The 20,327-nt window shown below is 34.1% G+C and overlaps 1 protein-coding gene across 1 annotated transcript in view; it reads right to left on the bottom strand.

Moving 5' to 3' along the window:
• The window catches only part of LOC130887793 (40S ribosomal protein S4-like), a 35,238-nt gene extending 15,509 nt beyond the window's left edge, over nt 1-19,729 (bottom strand). Inside the window, exon 1 of the mRNA XM_057790389.1 lies at nt 19,674-19,729. Coding sequence (XP_057646372.1) covers nt 19,674-19,729 — 56 coding nt within the window. The remainder of the gene's footprint in view (nt 1-19,673) is intronic.
• Nucleotides 19,730-20,327: the final 598 nt, after the last annotated feature.

Here is a 20,327-nt window from a genome sequence, read left to right on the forward strand (position 1 = left end):
TGATATGATAGTTCGCATAAATGATCCCAAAAATTCTACCATGGAACTCCTAAAAAGAACTTATAAACTTTTTCAGCAATATAGCAGGGTACAAGATTAACAACAAGAAAATAAATCAGTAGTCCTCCTTTATACAGATGATAAATAGACTGAGAAAGAAATCAGAGAAACATCACCCTTCACAATAGTTACAAATAAAATAAAATATGTTGGAGTAACTCTATTCAAACAAGTGGAAGACATGTGTGACTAGAACATTAAAGCTTTGAAGAAAGAAATTGAAGAAGACATCAGAAAATGGAAAGATCTCCCTTGATCTTTGGTAAGTAGAATTAACAGAATAGGAATATGCTATTTTAAAATTGATAAAAAACTTTAATGCAATTATTTGTATCAAATTATTCAATGATCCCAAACAAGATGATAGAGTATAAAATAGTCATTCTGGCATGAAACTCATTGTGAAAAATAACAAAAATTGATTTTAAAGTATATTTGGATAATTGTGTCTTCATATAAATAATTCAGTCATGTAATTTATATAAAGTATTTGAAGACACATATGTATGTATGTATGTATGTATGTATGTATGTATGTAAACATGTATTATGGCTTTCAGAGTCATAAAAGAAAGGAAAGCATGTTACTCTTTAATAGGTAGAGAATCAGTAATGTGGTAGGTGATGACAGTGTTTTCGAAATAGTTCTGGTGGTTGAATGACAGTCAAATATACAAAATGGAACTTAACTATTTACTTTGAATAATATTTTACATAATAGAAGTTGAACCTAATTTAAAATAATCTAGAAATATTGCATAATTAATAGCATAAATGAATATTGTGTAGTGTTCTTTATATGAAAGTGTAAATATTCTAAGTGCATAGTTTAATAATAAATATAATATGTTTTGTCCTATAAAGGGATTAGTATATTTTTACAATTTCTCATGGGCTTAGGAATGCTTCACTTGCTTAAAATATATGACTCAAATAATGTTGAAAATAAGTTAATTTGGATTTTAAATTGGCAATATAGATGTCAAAGAAGCCAAGTTAAAGGTTTCTAGCTTCATGATACAGTTAGTATGACACATCTTTTGGGGGATAAATTCCTTAAAATCAGAATTTTAAGTAAAGAATAGAACCTGTATGCATTGGCAAGCAGTTTTGGCCTATCATAATCCAGACAACTAAACTAAAATATCTTTAAAAATAGTACTTAAAGTCAGCAAGTGTTTGTTTCTCATAATTCTGGAGATTGAAATCCTCTACTCAAATGTGAGCATGGTCAAGTTCTAATGAAAGGTTCCTTGTAGGTTGTAAATTGGGTACATGGTGCAGGACAATTGTCTATATTCTGTCAATTATGTTTTAAATTATCCAGTAGTCAGGCAGGAAGAATCGATGGGACAACCAGACAGAAGTAGAGGTGGGTCAATGAAAAAAAGAGAATTCTGGGAAGAGGGAAGCTCCCTCTGCAGTTCTGTCCAGACACAGAAGAAGCAAGTTGTGACTATGCCCCTGTAAAAGGTACTGAACCATGTGCCTAACAAATATAAGATAATGGGCTAATGTAAGTTATAAGAGTTAATAAGAAGCCTGAGCTAATGGGCCAATCAGTTTATCATTAATATAGACCTCTGTGTGATTTCTTTGGGACTAAAAAGCTGTCGATCTTGTGGGAGGAAAGAAACCAGGCAGGACAGAAACCCAGACAACAGGTACTTCTTTCTGAAGTCATGCCCAGTAAAATGAGACCTTATTACTAAAGGACTCCGGTTCTTTCCATGACTGTTTTATTGTGTTGATCTAATTGCATCTTGGTCAATTCTCATTCTAATATCACCACTTTGGGACCAACATACTAGTATATAAAATAAAGAAGGAATTAACTTCTTAGAAACTAGGAAACCATAAATTTAGTGTTCAGTAAAAATGAGAATCACCAGTTGGGTTTACCAGGAGGAAAATAAAATAATTTACAGTCCTTCCTTATATGAAAGATCTAGTAATTCATGCTTCTCAGAAGTAAGAGACAGAGACGTGAGAATGCAAAACAAGCAATCAAGGGAATGTGGACAGTGTTAGAAAGAAGAAGACGTATGATCACTGATAATGATATATATCCCATTTATCCTGGACCAGGGGAAAGCAAAAAAAAAAAAAAAAAAAAAAAAAAAAAAATCCCAGTTTTTGGAAAAATCCTAGTTAAATTGAAAGTCCACTTTATTTATTAACATCTTATTTTAAATTTTAATTTGCATTTTAAATATAAACAATTACAAAGAAGGGAGTACAGAATCTTCTTAATTTTACAAACAGGAGGAATGAAAAACACAAATTGAATGGTATATAATGCCAGATGATACCCAGTGCTAAAACAAAACAAAATAAATTGTCAAATTAGTATTGAAAAAGATGAAAAACACATTTAATAAAGTTACTGAAGTAAGATCAGATTCAGGGTTACAGAAATTCCAGAGAATAGAAAGTATTAAGAGAGAAACAGAAAGTAAACTAAAAAATCAGGACACTTGCCTGAAAGCCAAGTATTGTCACATTATACGATTAATGTGGGACATTCCTAAAATTACCTTTACGGTGGTTTTATTCTGGGAACCATATATAATCAGAGAGCATGGCCATGTCTCTGAGGATGTTTTATGAGTTTGATTTATTTTAGGTCTGGAAATCTTTGGAGACATGTAAAATTATATGGCTGTGCCTAAGTCTCTTGGTGATTTCATCTCCATGGTAGACTAATATCAGGCACAATGTTTTAAAATTCCTAATTTTAATTAGAAAGTTATCTAAAAAGTATATTACAAGGTCCTATAAAATTGCAGACGCCTTATAAATCAAAAGTTATGTATATTTCCTTTGTTGTGAGAAGGTATTAGTGAATAATATTTTAGCTACAACCATGATGACACATAATATTTAGCACAGAGATCTGAAAATATTTCAACCAGAGCAGAATATATAATATTGGAGGATATGGCACTTGTCTCTGTGCTATTTATGCTTTCTTTTCAACAAAAACTATGTAGTAGGTATATACTCACAAATGCTTTCAACATAAAAACCATTGCTGTAGAAATTCCAGGCACACAAATTGTGCTATTGGAAACTCAATCATGGTTGTCAGTTTATGTCATAACAGAGTGAGTGTCTAAGGCTAAGAGATGCCTACAAAGGTTATTTATTTTAATATTTATTGAATAATACGAAGAAACACATTTAATATGTAAGCCATTAAAAAGAAGGAAAATGTATTAAATAGAAATATTTCAAGAAAGACAAAAGCTAAACTAAAAACATAATAGCATCTATAAAATGGTAAAAAGCATCAAGCATATGCTATTGTTCTCCTTTGTATTAGAATATCAAAGAATTAAAGAGTCAGGTAGACAATTAAATTCCAACCATTATTTCTCTCACATATTTGGCATATTTTTCTCTGTGGAAAGGCTGAAAAAAATGCAAAATAGCTATTTAATGACTTGAAAGAATTAAATTGTTAGGTTCTAAGAATTTAGGCAAATCAATGCAGAGAATCATTGCAAATCTGTTGACTAATTTGTGTTGAGCTAAAATCTTTTCTGTTCTTGGAAGTTTTTCTAAATTTTTTACTAAGAGGAAGCTCTTTTATTAATACAATTTAGCTTGAATATAAATGTGAAAATGAAAATATCTTCATTAGCATTCCTCTGTAGAGAAGTCCTTGAAACTATTCTGGAAAAGCAGAAGCCTGAACTATACTGACATGACATTTTCTTTAGCTCTCTAGTTACTGACAAATATGGGTTATTTCTGAATACTCAATGGGCATAGTTTTCCTTATCAGTATAGTCTTTAATTGCAGGATAGAGTAACAATAAAAATGTAAGTGAATACTAAAATTCTTTCCCTTTAATTGCCCGTAGAAGAATAAGAAATGTTTAATAAAAGAAATCAAAGGTTTTTATAGTTCAACTAGATTAAAGGTCATCAAAATGTGTTCATGTTTCAGACCCAGAGCAGAAAATTCAAATGGCTTTTATATTTTTAAGTAGTTGTAAATATAAAACAGAATGGTACAATTTCATGGCACAAATAAAGTGCATGTTATTTAAATTTCATTTTATTTTTTGACCTAATGAATATAGTCATAGTATTCCATATATATTATATATATATATATATATATATATATATATATATATATATATATATATATATATAACATATATGGGATTCTGGACCTAGAAAATCCAGGCAAGTTAACTGGGATTTTAGATAGAAACATAATTCATGGAATGAAAGGTAGAATCTTAGGCTTTGAAGACACACACAAAAAATAGATTCATTGTTAAAAGACAACGTTAAATGTAAAAAATTCCTAACACAAAGTATCCAGGGATGCTGGGACAAAAAGTGAAAAGACGAAACCTAAGAATAATAGGGATAGGAAAAGGAGAAGAATACCAGCTCAGAAACCCAGACAATTTATTTAACAAAATTCTAGAATAAAATTTTTCTTACCTAAAGAAAGACATGCCTATAAAGGTACAGGAAACTAAAGAACACCCGATCGATTGGACTAGAAAAGACAGTTCCCACAACACATAATAATCAAAATACTAAACATACAGGGGAAAAGTCAAGTAACATATTAGAATTATACCTGACTTCTAAACAGAACCTCTAAAAGCCAAGAGGTCCTAAACAGATGTCTTATATACTCTAAGAGATCACAAATCAAACCCGTCTTATATACTCTAAGAGATCACAAATCAAACCCCATAAATTATTAATGCAACACTTCTCACCAATGGAAAGGTCATACAGACAAAAACTAACAGAATAAACACAGAAATAATTGAATTGACAAACATGATGAATAAAATGGACCTAATAGACATATACAGAACATTTAACACAAACACAAAAGAATATAGCTTCCTCTCAACCTTATCCTAAATTGACCATATACTTGGTCATAAAACAAGTCTCAACAGATACAAGAAGACTGAAATAAACCCCTGTATCCTTTCAAACCAGCATGGATTAAAACTGGATTTCAACAACAATAGAAAGAACAGAAAGCCCACCAACTCATGGAAACTGAGAAACACCCTACTGAACAATCACTGAGTCAAGAAAAAAATGAAGAAAGAAATTAAAGACTTCTTTGAATTAAAAGAAAATGTATTTCCAGCATACCCAAACTTATTGGACACATTGAAAGTAGTGCTAAGAGGGATGTTATTAGCACTAAGTACCTACATAAAGAAATTGCAGAGGTCTCATTCTAGTAGTTTTACCTGAAATCTCTGGAACAGAAAGAATCATCAAAACCTCCCAATAAGAGTAGACAACAGGAAATAATCAAAATAATGGTTGAAATTAATAAAATAGAAACAAATGTAACAATACAGAGAAGTAATTAAACAGAGTTGGTTGTTTGAAAAAATCAATAAGATAGGCAAACCCTTATCCAAACTAACTGAAAGACACACAGAGAGACCATCAAAATGAACAAAATCAGAAATAAAGGAACATAACAGATTCTGAAGAAAACAAAGAATCATTAGATTATACATCAAAAACCTTTACTATACAAAATTGAAAATTATAAGAGAAATGAATAATTTTCTAAATAGATACCATTTACCAAAGTTAAATCAAGATCAGATTAAAAAAGTTAAATAGATTCATAACTTTTAATGAAATATAGCCCATCATTAAAAGTCTTCAATCCCCCCTTCCCCCCCAAAAAAAAACCCTACCCAGGGTCATATGCTTTGAAGTCAGGCTGGAGAGGTAGCTCAGAGGTTAAGAACACTGACTCTTTTTCTGGAGGTCCCAAGTTCAATTCCCAGCAACCATATGGTGGCTCTACCATCTATAATGAGATCTGGTGTCTGGTGCCCTCTTCTGGCATGTGTATACATATTAAATACTTTTTTAAAAAAGAAAAGCTAATGCCAATTCTCTTCAATTTTCCACAAAGTAGAAACAAAAGGAACATCATGAAATTCGTTTTATGAGACCAAAGGTACTCTGAAAACCCAAACCACATAAAGGCTCAACAAAGAAAATTATAGACCTTTTCCCTTCATGAACATAGATGTAAAAACTACTTAATAAAGTACTCACAAAGTGAATTCAAGAACACATGAAACAGATCATCCACCATGATCACTGAGCCTCCATTCCAGAGGTACAGGGATAGTACAAATCTTTCAATGTAATCCACAACATAAACAAACTGAAAAAAATGATCATCTCACTAGATGCTGAAAACCCCTATGACAAAATACAACACCCCTTCATGATAAAAGGCTTGGAGATATCAGAAATACAAGAGACATTCCTAAACATAGTGAAGGCAATATACATCAAGCCTATAGCCAACATTGCATTAATTAGAAATTAACTCAAAACAATCACCCTAAAATCAGCAACAAGACAAGGCTGCTTATTCTCTCCATATCTATTCAACATGGTACTTGAAGTTCTAACTAGTACAACAACAAAACTAAAGAAAATGAAGGGGATAAAACTTGGAGAGGAAGAAATCAAAGTATTGCTATTTGAAGATGATTTGCTCAAATAGATAAGTGACCCAAAAATTAAACCAGTGAACTCCTACAGCTGATCAACACATTACACAAAGTCACTGGACACAAAAATAACAACAAAAAATATCAGTAGTCCTCCTATATACAAATGACAAATGGGCTGAGAAAGAAATAAGGGAAGCAATACCCTTCACTATATACTCAAATTATATAAAATATCTTTGGGTAAAACTAAGCAAAAGAGTGAAAGAACTATATATAGATGGTTGGTATAAAGAAAGGATGGATATGGGAGCAGGGGAGTATATATCTTAATTAAGGGAGCCATCTTAGGGTTGGCAAGAGACTTGAACCTAGAGGGGCTCCCAGGTGTCCAGGGAGATGTCCCCAGTTAGTTCCTTGGGCAGCTGAGAAGAGGGAACCTGAAATGACCTTATCCTATAGCCATACTGATGAATATCTTGCATATCACCATAGAACCTTCATCTGGCGATGGAAGGAGATAGAGACAGAGACCCACATTGGAACACTGGACTGAGCTCCCAAGGTCCACATGAGGAGCAGAAGGAGGGAGAACATGAGCAAGGAAGTCAGGACCGTGAGGGGTGCACCCACCCACTGAGACTGTGGGGCTGATCTATTGGGAGCTCACCAAGGCCAGCTGGACTGGGACTGAATAAGCGTGGGATAAAACTGGACTCTCTGAACATGGCAGACAATGAGGGCTGATGAAAAGCCAAGGACAATGGCACTGGGTTTTGATCCTACTGCATGTACTGGCTTTGTGGGAGCCTAACCTGTCTGGATGCTCACCTTCCTAGACCTGGATGGAGCGGGGAGGACCTTGGACTTCCCACAGGGCAGGGAACCCTGACAGCTCTTTGGACTGGACAGGGAGGGGAAAAGGAGTGGGGGGAAGGGGAGAGGAGTGGGGAGAGGGGGAGGGAAATGGGAGGCTGGGAGGAGGGGGAAATTTTTTCAATAAAAATAAATAAATAAAATTTCAAGTCTTTAAATGGGAAAATCAAAGAAAGTATCAGAAAATAGAAAGATCTCCTATGCTCACGGATCAGTAGGATTATCATAGTATAAAAAGGTTGTCTTACTAAAAGAACCTCCAGATTTATTGCAATCCCCTTCTAAATTCCAACACAATTCTTTGTAGAGATTGAAAGAACAATATCCAACTTTATTTGGAATAACAAATATCCCAGGAAAGCAAGAATAATCCTGAACAGTAGCAGAACTTCTGGAAGTCTCACCATCCCTGATTTCAAGTTGTACTGCATAGCTGTAGGGATAAAATCTGCATGGTATTGCCATAATAAAAACATGCAGGAACAGGACGAAGTTCACCTATGAGCAAATCAGCCTTCCTAGGTCTGAAGGGTCCCCGAGGACCGCTACAACCTTGTGTGGGGTCTCTAGAACAGGGCCAGGAAAAACTATATCCAAGAACCAGGCAATCAGATACCGTTATGGTAAGTATAGGGTAATTGTTCATATGAAGTTGAGTATTGTTCTTTTGCGGTTTTTGAAGAATTTTGTTGGGATTTTGCTGGGCATTGCATTGAATTTGTAGATTGCTTTTGGTAAGACTGCCATTTTTACTATGTAAATTTACATATAAAGAGCATGGGAGATCCTTCCATTTTCTTGTCTGTATTTTAATTTCTTTCATCAAAAATTTAAAGTTCTTGTCATACAAGTCTTGCACTTGTTTGGTTAGAGTTACTCCAAAATATTTTATGCTATTTGTGGCTATTGTGAAGCATGGTGTTTCTCTGATTTTTTTTCAGCCCATTTATCATATGTGTAAAGTACAGCTACTGATTTTATTTTGAGTTAATCTTGTATCCTGCTTCATTACTAAAGTTTTTATGAGTTGTAGAAGTTCCTTGATAGAATTTTTGGGGTTGCTTATGTAAACTATCATATCTTCAGCAAACAAACAGTGAGAGTTTGACTTATTCTTTTCTGATTTGTATTCCCTTGATCTCCTTTTGTGACTTATTGCTCTAGTTAAGATCTCAAGATCTATATTAAATAGATATGGAGAGAGTGGGAAACTGTCTTGTTCCTTATTTCAGTGGGCTCACTGTGAGTTTCTCTCCATTTAGTTTGATGTTGTCTGTTATCTTGCTGCATATTGCCTTTATTATGTTTAGGTATCTTTCTTGTATCCCTGCTTTCTCCAAGACCTTCATAATGAAGGGATGTTATATTTTTTAGAAGTCTTTTTCAGCATCTAATGAGATGGACATGTGATTTTTATTTTTCGGTTTGTTTATATGGTGGATTACATTGACAGGTTCTCATATGTTGAACCATTACTGCATCTCTGGGATGAAGCCAACTTCATCATGGTAGATGATGTTTCTGATGTGCTCTTAGATTTGATTTGCCAGTATTTTTTGAGTATTTTTGCATCAATGTTCATGAGTGAGATTGGTCTGTAATTCTCTTTCTTAGTGATGTCTTTCTGTAGTTTGTGTATCAGCGTAATTGTAACCTCAAAATAAAAGTTTGGCAATGTTCCTTCTGTTTCTATTGTGTGGAACAATTTGAAGACAAGAGATATTAGTTATTCCTTGAAAAGCTTGTAGAATTCTTAGCTTAAACCATCTGGTTCTGAGCTTTTTTTGGTTGGGAGACTTTTGGTGACTGTTTCTATTTCTTTAGCAGTCATAGCTCTATTTAATTTGTTTATCTGGTCTTAATTTAAATTTGGTAAGTGATATTTATTCAGAAAGTTATCCATTTCCTTTAAGTTTTCCAATATTGTAGAATATAGGTTTTCGAAATATGACCTTATTATTCTCTGGATTTCCTCCATGTCTGTTCTTATATCCCCCTTTTCATTTCTAATTTTGTTAATTTGGATATTCTCTTTCTGCTTTTCTGTTTGTTTGGTTAAAGTTTTGTTTATTTTGTTGATTTTCTCAAAGAACCAACTCTGTCTCATTGATTCTTTGTATTGTTTTCTTTGTTTCTATTTTATTGATTTCAGCCCTTGATTTGATTATTTCCTGCCATCTAGTTCTCCTGACTGAGTTTGCTTCTTTTTGTTCAGAATTTTCAAATGGTCTGCTAATTTACCATTGTCGGACTTTTCCAGCTTTTTTTATGTAGGCGTTTAGTGCTATGAACTTTCCTCTTAACATCACATTCATCGTGTTCCATAAATTTGGTTATGCTGTGTGGTCATTTTCATTGAATTTTACAAAGGCTTTAATTTCTCTCCTAACCCACTGATACTTCAGGTAAGCAATATTTAATTTTCATGTATTTGTGGGCTTTCTGGAATTAGTGTTGCTGTTTTGTTCTAATTTTAAGCCATGGTGATCCAATAAGATACATGGAGTTATTCCTATTTTTGTATTTATTGATGTTTGCTTTGTTACCTAATATGTGGTCAATTTTTGAGATGATTTCATGAGGTGCTAATAAGAAAGTATATTCTTTTATGTTTGAATGGAATGTTCTATAGATGTTTGTTAAGTCCATTAGAGTCATAACATCTGTTAGTTCCCTTATTTCTCTGTTATTTTTTTTTGTCTGACTTACCTGTCTAGTAGTGAGAGTGGACACTTGAAGTCCACTATTAGTGTGTTTGGTTTAATGTGTGATTTAAGCTTTAGAAGTGTTTCTTTTACATATGAAGGTACCCTTGTATTCAGGGTATAGATGTTCATTATTGAGATTTCCTTTGATGGGTTTTTCCTGTGATGTCCTTCTTTGTCTCTTTTGATTGATTTTAGATTAAAGTTTATTTTACTAGATATTAGGATAAATATACAAGCTTGTTTCTTAGGTCCATTTTATTGGAAAATTTTTTGTCAACCCATTACTCTGAGGTAATGGCTGTCTTTGAGGTTGAGGTGTGCTTCTTGTATACAGCAGAAGGATGGATTCTGATTTTATATCCAATCTGTTAGCCTGTGTCTTTTAATAGGTTAGTTGAGTCCATTTATATTAAGGGATATTAATGACCAGTGATTGCTTGAAAAATTTCCTCCAAAAATGGAGGAAAAGACAAAAAATTGGAAGACACCAGCAAATTCCTTAAAGAAAACCAAAAAAAAGCAATAAAAAATTGAAAGAAACCGTTCAAGACTTGAAAACTGAAACAGAGACTATAAAGGAAACATAAACCAAGAGAATTATAGAAATAGAAATCATGAGAAAACAATCAAGAGCCACAAATGGAAACATAAACAGCAGAATACAAAAGATGGAAGAGAGAATCTCAAACATTGATGATATAGTAGAGGAAGTAGACTCATTGGTTAAAGAAAACATTAAATCTCACAAAAGCTTAACACAAAAAATCCAGGAAATATGGAACACCATGAAAAGACCAAACCTAAGAAAAATAGGTATAGAAGAAGGAGAATCCAACTCAAAAGCACAGAAAATATAGTTAACAAAATCATAGAAGCTAACTTTCCTAACCTAAAGAAAGATATGCCTATGAAGATATAAGAAGTTTACAGAACACCAAATAGATTGGATCAGAAAAAGTCCCCTCAACACATAATAATCAAAACACTAAACATATAGTATAGTAACACATAAAGGCAGACCTATCAGAATCATACCTGACTTCTCTATGGAAACAATAGAAGCCAAAAGTTCCTGTTCAAGCATTATGAAGACATTAAGAGACCAAGGATGCCAGCATAGACTACCTACCCAGCAAAACTTTCAGTTACCATAGAAGTACAAATCAAGATATTCCATGGAAGACAAGATTTAACCAATACATAGCCACAAACCCAGCCCTACACAAAGTACTAGAAGGAAAACTTCAACCCAAGGAAGTTGGCTACATCAACAAAAACATAGACAATAGATGATCTTGCAGCAGCAAATTCCAAAGAAGGGAAAAACACACAAAATAACATCACCAACAATAAAAACTAAATTTATGGGAGATATTCACACATTTCCTTTTTATATATTTATTTTTTAAAAAATAAAACATTTTTTTTCATTATAGATATGAATCCAAATGCAAACTCCCTCCCCTCCTCCCATTCCCTCCACATACCTTCCCACCCCATCCCCATCCAATCCTCAGAGAAGGTAAGGCACATTGCTTTGTGGGAGGTCTAGGGCCCTCCCTACTATATCAAGGCTGATCAAGGTATCCATCCAAAGAGAATAGGTTCCCAAAGAGCCAGTATATTAAGTAGGGATAAATCGTGTTGCCACTGCCTGTGGCCCCTCGATCTGTCCCAGGCATGCAACTGTCAACCATATTCAGTTTGGTCCTATGCTTGTTCCTTCCCAGTCCTACTGGAGTTTGTAGGGTCCTATTAGTGCAGATAGACTGTTTCAGTGCATGAACCCATCATGGACTTGACCTCTTTGCTCATATTCTCCTTCCTCCAACTCTTCAACCAGACTCTGGGAGGTCAGTCCAGTGCCCTGCGATTCTTTGCCTCTGTTTTCCTCAGTTGCTGAAGGAAGGTTCTATGGTGATATCTAAGACAATCATCAATCTGACTACAGGGCAAGTGAAGATTGGGCCCCCTCTCCTTTATTGCTTAGGGTCATAGCTGGGGTCATCATTGTGGATTCCTGGGAATTTATCTAGATCCAGGTTTCTGCTAACCATACAATGGCTCCCTCAATCAAAATATCTCTTCCCTTGCTCTCCGCTCTGTCCTTCCTCCATCTGGACTATTCTATTCCCTCAAGTTCTCCTCACCCCCCCCTTCTTCCCTTCTCTTCCCCTTCTATACTCCCTTATCTCCTCACCCCCATGCTTCCAATTTTGTCAGGTGATCTTGTCTGCTTCCAATTTCCAGGGAAATCTATTTATATTTTTCTTTGCATTCACTTATTACTCAGCTACTCTAGGATCATGAACTATAGGTTAAATATCCTTTGTTTATAGCTAGTATCCACTTAGGAGTGAGTTTATACCATATTCTTCTTTGTGGGTCTGGGTTACCTCACTCAGGATCATGTTTTCTAATTACATCCATTTGCATGCAAAATTCAAGATGTCATTTTTTTTTCCCACTGAGTAGTACTCTAAGGTATAAATGTGCCACATTTTCTTTATCCATTCTTCAGTTGAGCGGCACCTAAATTGTTTCCAGTTTCTGCCTATTATAAATAATGCTGCTACGAACATTGTTGAACCAATGCTTTGCAGTATGATTGAGCATCTTTTGGGTATATGCCCAAGTGTGGTATTGCTGGACCCTAAGGTAGGTTAATTCCAATTTTCTTAGAAACCACCATTCTGATTTCCAAAGCGGTTGGTACAAGTTTGCATTCCCACCAACAATGGATGAATGTTGCTCTTACTCCACATCCACTCCAGCATAAGCTATCACTCGTGTTTTTGATCTTAGACATTCTGACAGTTGTAAGATGGTAAACAAATGAGATCTTATGAAACTGAGAGGCCACTGTAAAGCAAAGGACACAGTCAATAAGACAAAAAAGGCAGCTTACTGAATGGGAAAAGTTCTTCACTAACCCCACATCAGACAAAGAACTGATCTTCAAAATATATAAAGAACTCAAGAAATTAGACATCAAAAATTCAAATAATCCAATTAAAAAGTGGGGTACAAAATTAAACAGAGAATTTTCAACAAAAGACTCTCAAGTGGCCAACAGACACTTAACGAAATGTTCACATCCTTAGCCCATCAGGGAAATGCAAATCAGAACAACTGTGAGATTCCATCTTACACTTATTTACACAATTTTTATAGAAGTTTTTAATCCCATATCTCATTTTCCTATTCTTTCTGTTATTTCCTGAACCATAACAATTCTTTCAAATTCATCTGTAACCTTATATTTTGAAGTGCTTTCTCTAAGAAAAGTCTCAGAGTTTTAGGTCTCAACCTTTAGTTTTTTTTTTTATCTATTTTAAATTGATTTCTGTATAAAATGAGAAATAAGAATCATATTTCACAACTCTGTTGTAGATGTCCAAGCTTCCCAGAATCCTTTTTTTCAGTTGTTCTTATATCATCTTTATTATTTGAATGCTTTAAAACATCTATTGTTTCCTTTTCTTTTTGTTAATATTTTTTAAATTTTTAAATTTAAATATATTTTAAGCACTTTCCTTACTTCCACCAAGTTCTTTCATTCTTCTCCCTTCCATATGTACTCCACTTTAGGTTCTTCTCAAAACAAAACAAAACAAAAAAAAATAGAAAAACAAAACAAAACCCAATACAACAGTGGTGCTCGACCTTTCTAATGCTGTTACTCATTAATACAATTCCTCGTGTTGTGGTGACCCCCACAACATTATTAAACATAAATAACATATAGTTATTTTGAAACTACTTTATAATTGAAATTTGATTACTGTTAAGAATTGTAATCTAAGTATTTTTGAAGATAGAGGTTTTGCAAAGGGGCTGTGACCCACAGGTTGAAAACCACTGCCTTACAACAACAAACCTAGAAAACAAAATAAAACCACAGACAAAAAGAAAAAAATTACCAAACAATAACCAAATAAAACTCAAGAACAATGGCAATGGGTTTTTGATCCTACTGCACGGACTGGCTTTGTGGGAGCCTAGGCAGTTTGGATACTCCTCTTAATAGACCGAGATGGAGGTGGATGGTCTTTGGACTTCCCACAGGGCAGGGAACCCTGATTGCTCTTAGGGCAGATGAAGGAGGGGGACTTGATTGGGGGAGGGGGAGGGAAATGGGAGGTGGTGGTGGGGAGGAGGCAGAAATCTTTAATAAATAAATAAATAAATAAATAAATAAATAAGTAAATAAAAAGGAAAACAAAACAAAACACCATTTCAACCCTATGGAGTCCAATTCTATGTTAGTCAACTACTCTTGAAGAAAAGGCCTGTCATGGAATTGTTGATATACCCATTGTGAAACTATTAAGGGAAACTGATTTCACATCTTTCAGTAGGAATAATGACAACTCTGTTGTTAACCTTTATCCCTAGTGTCTAGACATTCATTCATCCATTTAAAAAATATAACAAATAGTCCTCTGAGTAAATTATTGCTTCCAGTTTAGTGTTTCTATGAGGTTTCTGAATGTATATAGGAGTGGGCCTCTGATTCTTTTGTCTACTCTTGGGATCTTTTCCTTTTGTTAGATTATCTTGTCTACTTGTCTTTCCTTAAAGCCTAATATTCTGTCTTAGGCATGATTATTCTTTGTGAAGTTTCAGTTGAATTCTATATTTGCCTAATCAGCATTTTTATCTCTGAATTCATGTGCTTGTCTTACCACCTGCCATTTGTCTTCTGTTTGATGTCATTAAGGAGTTAATTTATATACTCTTCCATTTCATCCAACATACTAACAATTATTATTTTGTAAGTTCTTTTGCACCTACTCTCAGTTGTACCTAGTTCTCTCTCTTAGGGACCCATAGCTGTGGTAATTCCCATAGGAGTCACATGAGCCTGATTTTTCCTGTGGTACTGCACGGCATTCTATATTTGGAACAGTTCTAGAGATCAATCTTAGTACTCTGAGTGTGTGAATCAGTGTTTGGTTATTGAGCCTCACTCAGTATCCATATGGGTATATAACAACCTGACTAAAAACAGGAATACTTTACACAGTACAAACTGGAATAATGGGGATGATTTCCATCAACGACAAATTCCAAACATAGAATACTACCCCCAAAGCAACCATGGGTATTATGGTGCACTACAGTAAGTGCACTATGTTAGAATTAAATAAAACTAATGACCCATTAAACTCTGGTTATTTTAGGGAAACAAGGGAAAACATGGTGCTGTGTATGCAAAGTAATTCATTGCTAATAGTGAGAATGAGCAGAAAGTAAAGTAAATCATAATAAGAATACCTGTGATACTAGAACTACATGGAACATGGAATAGTGCAAATTAAGGAGGATGGAAAGCAATAAAGGCAACTTGAGTTATAAAGTAATATGAAAAGATAATGTGGCAAAGAAAGCCTACAAGTGGTCTGTCAATACATCAATTGATCTATAAAGAAAGAAAGAAAAATCAAAGGAAATGCAAAGTTGGTCCACAGCACTTTAAATAGACATAAAATGGAGTATAAATACGAGGGGAAAGAGTAGGACAGGGAGGTGGGATCTGCCTCCAGTGTCCGATCACTTAGCTGTGAGCACAGTGGTCTCTGTAGAGTCACTCATGTTGAGTGTATGTGCAGTTTCAGTGTCTTAGTCTACACAATTCTGATATGGGTCTAGATTCTGTATCTATAAGATCAATTACCATCGTGTATGCCCAGATTCTGTTTCTATGTGCTAAGTCACCTTACCATAGTATAAATTCTACCCTTGTTTTCTCAATTCTATGAGCTCTGGTGTAGAGTATGTCTCTTTTAGATCCTAATGTAGAAGAAGGTACAGCTTTAGTCTCTCTGACATCTAGCTTTTCATTTTCAAGATTTATTAGGTTGATATCTTCCAATGACAACCAGAAACTTGAGGAAGTTTTGTTTCCTGTGAGGAGTTTTGTGTTCCCAACCATTCTGAGAGTGTGTGCTCCAGACAGTATGTTAAAATCTCGATGTTTTTCAGTCATTCGGTAGTGGATATGGAAGTCTTGTGTAAGAATTTTCTCTGAGATTGATGAATTTTATAATGCATGGAAATTCATTAGGCATTAAGGTAGGCAATTCAAAATAGCTTCAGGAAGTCCTTGAAACTGACAAAAGTTAGCAGTCTCTCCTTCCCAGAGAAAACAAGCCAAGCTGCTGAGAGTCACCCTCAGACAAGCCAAGCTGCAAAAAAGACTCTGAGACAAGAATTGCTGCCTGGAAGAAATTGAAACTAGCCAAGCTGCCCAGAAGTTTACACAAAGTGAGCCACTTGGAAAGGATATTCCCCAACCTCTTGAACTGCCTACAGGCTAAATAGTATGCTCTATTTTCCGAGGTCTGTGAGATATCACTCATGTTTGGTTGGGTTTTGAAGATGCAGCTATCTTCAAGACATTTTTTGCTACTGTAAGTAACCCCTCACCCAGATTCCTGTAACTGATTCTAATAAACCTATTGGTTCACCAAGGTGGACTTTTGTGGTATCTGTTCTTTGTTCTGTAATTTGTGATTTGCTATCTGGGTTAAGTAGACATCTATGTTACATCTCCCCAGGAATGTCACACAATGTAATAAGAACCAAAATAGGGATATGGCAAAATCAAATATTAGTGTGGAGGGGAGTGAGTGCCTAGTCTTGAAGGATCAAGGCATACAACTGAGGCTGGAAAAGCTGAGTGGGGAACACACACAGGGGAATTCTAATACAATTATCCCTTTCTTTATGGTGTGTGAACTCCCTGTCCCTGTTCAAACCATAGCCTAGGTCTGATCTAATAAACATGAAAGAAAAAAAGTGAGAGATAATATTGAACATACTCTACATTTGGCATATATAGCTGAAAAGCTCAGGAATATTGAACTTTGTTTACAGTAGCATCTTCCACCCAAAGTTAAGAAAAATATATTTGTAAGTAGTATTAAATTGTGAATGAGTTTGTCACATACGCTGTAGTTTGTCAGGAATTACCTAGAGACATTGAAACATAAAATCTTCCAGGTTTCACGCAATCTGTCTTTATTTATGAAAAAAAAAAAACTAGTGTACTAGTGTATTTTTTACTAAGAAACTTCTTGATCAGTACCTTGAAAGGAGCAAAAGAAGTCTTCCCCTTTGATAATACCAATAACAATCTTCAAATGTTGGCATTTATGCATGAGCTGAAGCTATTTTTCATTCACTGTAACAGGATTTATTTTTTTCTTTTGACCTTTAAATGGCTTTCTGGTTTTTGCTCACTCTCCTCTCTTCCCGCTGGCTTTTGTAGTTCTCTCTCATCTGCAGACATTGAATCTCGAATTGGGACTTAAAGGCAATCCTCTTCAAAAGAGAAAGCCATGGTATTAAACCCTCACTAGTTTTGGATCAAGACATTAGAGCTTACTCCTGCAGAAAATTAGAAATAACACATCCATAGTGTAATTGATTTCAAAAGTCCTTTTGAAATGTGGACTTCCTTATTTTCCAGGTAATAGCATGTATAGATATTTTGATGATTCAAATCTATAGAATAATACATTTCTAAAAGATTTCCAAATCCTAACTTAATCTAAACTAAATCAAGCAAACTTATTCTTACAAAAAGCTATGAAGCAAATTAGTTCTTTGTTTCACTTATTTATAATAAATCAAGATATAAAAATCAAGAAATGCAGAATAGAATTTTTAAATTCAGTATTCTGGAAAGAAGTTCCCATACTTTTGATTAAAAGAAGTAAAGATAAACAACAAGAAACCCTTGGTGTCTTTGTGAGTGAGGTCTTTTTAATTTTATACTGTTCAAGCCATTCTAACAATTTTCAAAAAATTTAAACCTTTCAAATTTCATACTTTCATGTGTGATTTATCACTGTATGTAAAGATATACCTGTTATACACTGTTTATAAAGATATACTGTATATAAACATGTATATGGAATAAAATGTTAATGTAGTATATTTTTCCTACAGTACAATATTAAATAATATCCATGAACATTACATAGATATGTGGATTTGAATATATGAATATTTGTGAAGGTTTCACAGTCATCTAAAAAATGTGCCACTATTATCTTTCTCACTTTATACTGGCACAATCATTAAATGAAAGAAACACAGTGGAATTAATTCTTAGTAAATAAACTTGTATTGTGATGCAGTTTATGTAAGCTTAAAATAACTACAAAATAAGTGAAATGTGTCTCTTACAAATAGAACCAGAGAAACTCTAACTGTAGTGAATAAAAAGAATCTTTGTGTAAATGTACTCTAACTCAAACTTATCTAAAATGCTTGCCAGTTTCCTAGGTTTACACAGATCTTATTGTATTTCAGCCACATATAATGCTCATAGGCTATAGCATATAATGCAGTTTATAGGTATATATGTAATATCCATATGAAAGAAACTAGCAGAAAATATTTTTCTTGTTTTTCTCGTTTCACTTATTTTTAACATTAGCACAAATAAACAGTGAAGTACATATTTGCCCTCTTTTCTCCTGTGAAAGTTATCTCATTTATGTTCTAAATCTTTAAATTATTGTAATTTGTTCTACTCTTCTTTGACATTGTTTGTGGTATGCAGCTTTAGGAGAAACTTTGGAAGGACTTTCATTTAAAAGGTTTTGTGCTGTATATTAATTTCATCTATATTTAACATCCCAGTTGGGTTGACAAACAGTACTGCTGGCTCACAGAGTACCATGAACTGGCTAAATGCTGAGAAAATGAAGACTAATGGCCCCTTATTCAGAGGAATATGCAGTCTAATGGAAGAGTCGTTCCTTCATGTGGCTGAGTAGAGTGTAATTTGCCAGGACTAAGTGGCAGGGGACTCCCAGAGGAAGTGTGATTAATATTGTCTCTGGCTAGAGGATATTCATTTAAAAGGAACTGGCATGAAATTGGGCTAAGGTATGCTTTACTTTGCACCCCTGTGTTCTATGTTGCCTCAAGAGACTCAAACCTGGGATTTGATAATTATATAATTACACTTTACTTCCATATGTCTAGTGATTTGGAAGAGAATGTATGTATGAATTATATTCATACAGTTGTCTATACATGAATAGATAAATTATGATAGATAGATGTATAAATATGAGTTTAAAAGATTGTCACATTTGTTAGTAGCAAAAATCATTTGGGTCATTTGTACATAAAAACTATTATTACTAATTCTTGAGTCATGAAACAATTTTAAGATCCATATTTTACATAAGTTTTATATATTTGCATAAATTGTCAAGTTCTTTAAATACGAATTATGAAATTATAATCATCCATAAATAGATTATATGACTTCTGCATACTTGGAATTGGCTGTTGTAATTTTTATTTAAATAAAAACAATCAATTGTCTGTATTTATACAAAGTGTAATCAGACTTTTTATGTCCTCATAACTAGCTGAGAAATCATGACATGAATAAGTTATTACTAATTAAAAAATATCAGCCAGTAGCATAGGCTTGTTACTTACTAGCTCTTACAACTTTAATTAACTTATTTTTATTAACCTACTTTTTGTGTTGTGACTTTATTACCTTACTCTGTATTGCCCATTGTGCTTCCTTTCCATCTGGTTGAGGGCTTCCTCCATTTCCACCCTTCTTTTTTCCAGCATTCTCTCTTCTGTAAAAATTCTGCCTAACTGTTGCCATGCAGCTATTTATTAATGGATCTGAGTGATGATCCTTCATGGTGCAACAAAAGATTATTCCACAACCAAGTCATCATTTTAATGTGGGGTAAGACTGTACACAAATGGCACATCTTCCAAAACAGAACATTTAACAATAAAAAAGTATGATTTCACTAAAGTTTTTTCTATTCACGCTAAATTACATAATGATCAGTATTAAAACAGGTATTAAATTTCAATGAGGACTTCCATCTTTTTTTTTTTTTTTTTTTTTTTTTTTTTTGGTTTTTCGAGACAAGGTTTCTCTGTGGTTTTGGAGCCTGTCCTGGAGCTAGCTCTTGTAGACCAGGCTGATCTCGAACTCACAGAGATCCGCCTGCCTCTGCCTCCCGAGTGCAGGACTTCCATCTTAAAAGCTGATTGTTTTAATTACATCAAATTAACAATAAAAAGACATATTCATTAGCAGCATTGTTTGTCATAGCCAGAACCTGGAAACAACCTAAATGCCCTTTGACCAAAGAATGGAAAAGGAAAATGTGGTACATTTACACAA

This window comes from Chionomys nivalis, chromosome 16 (genome assembly GCF_950005125.1).
Source record: "Chionomys nivalis chromosome 16, mChiNiv1.1, whole genome shotgun sequence".
NCBI lineage: Eukaryota > Metazoa > Chordata > Mammalia > Rodentia > Cricetidae > Chionomys > Chionomys nivalis.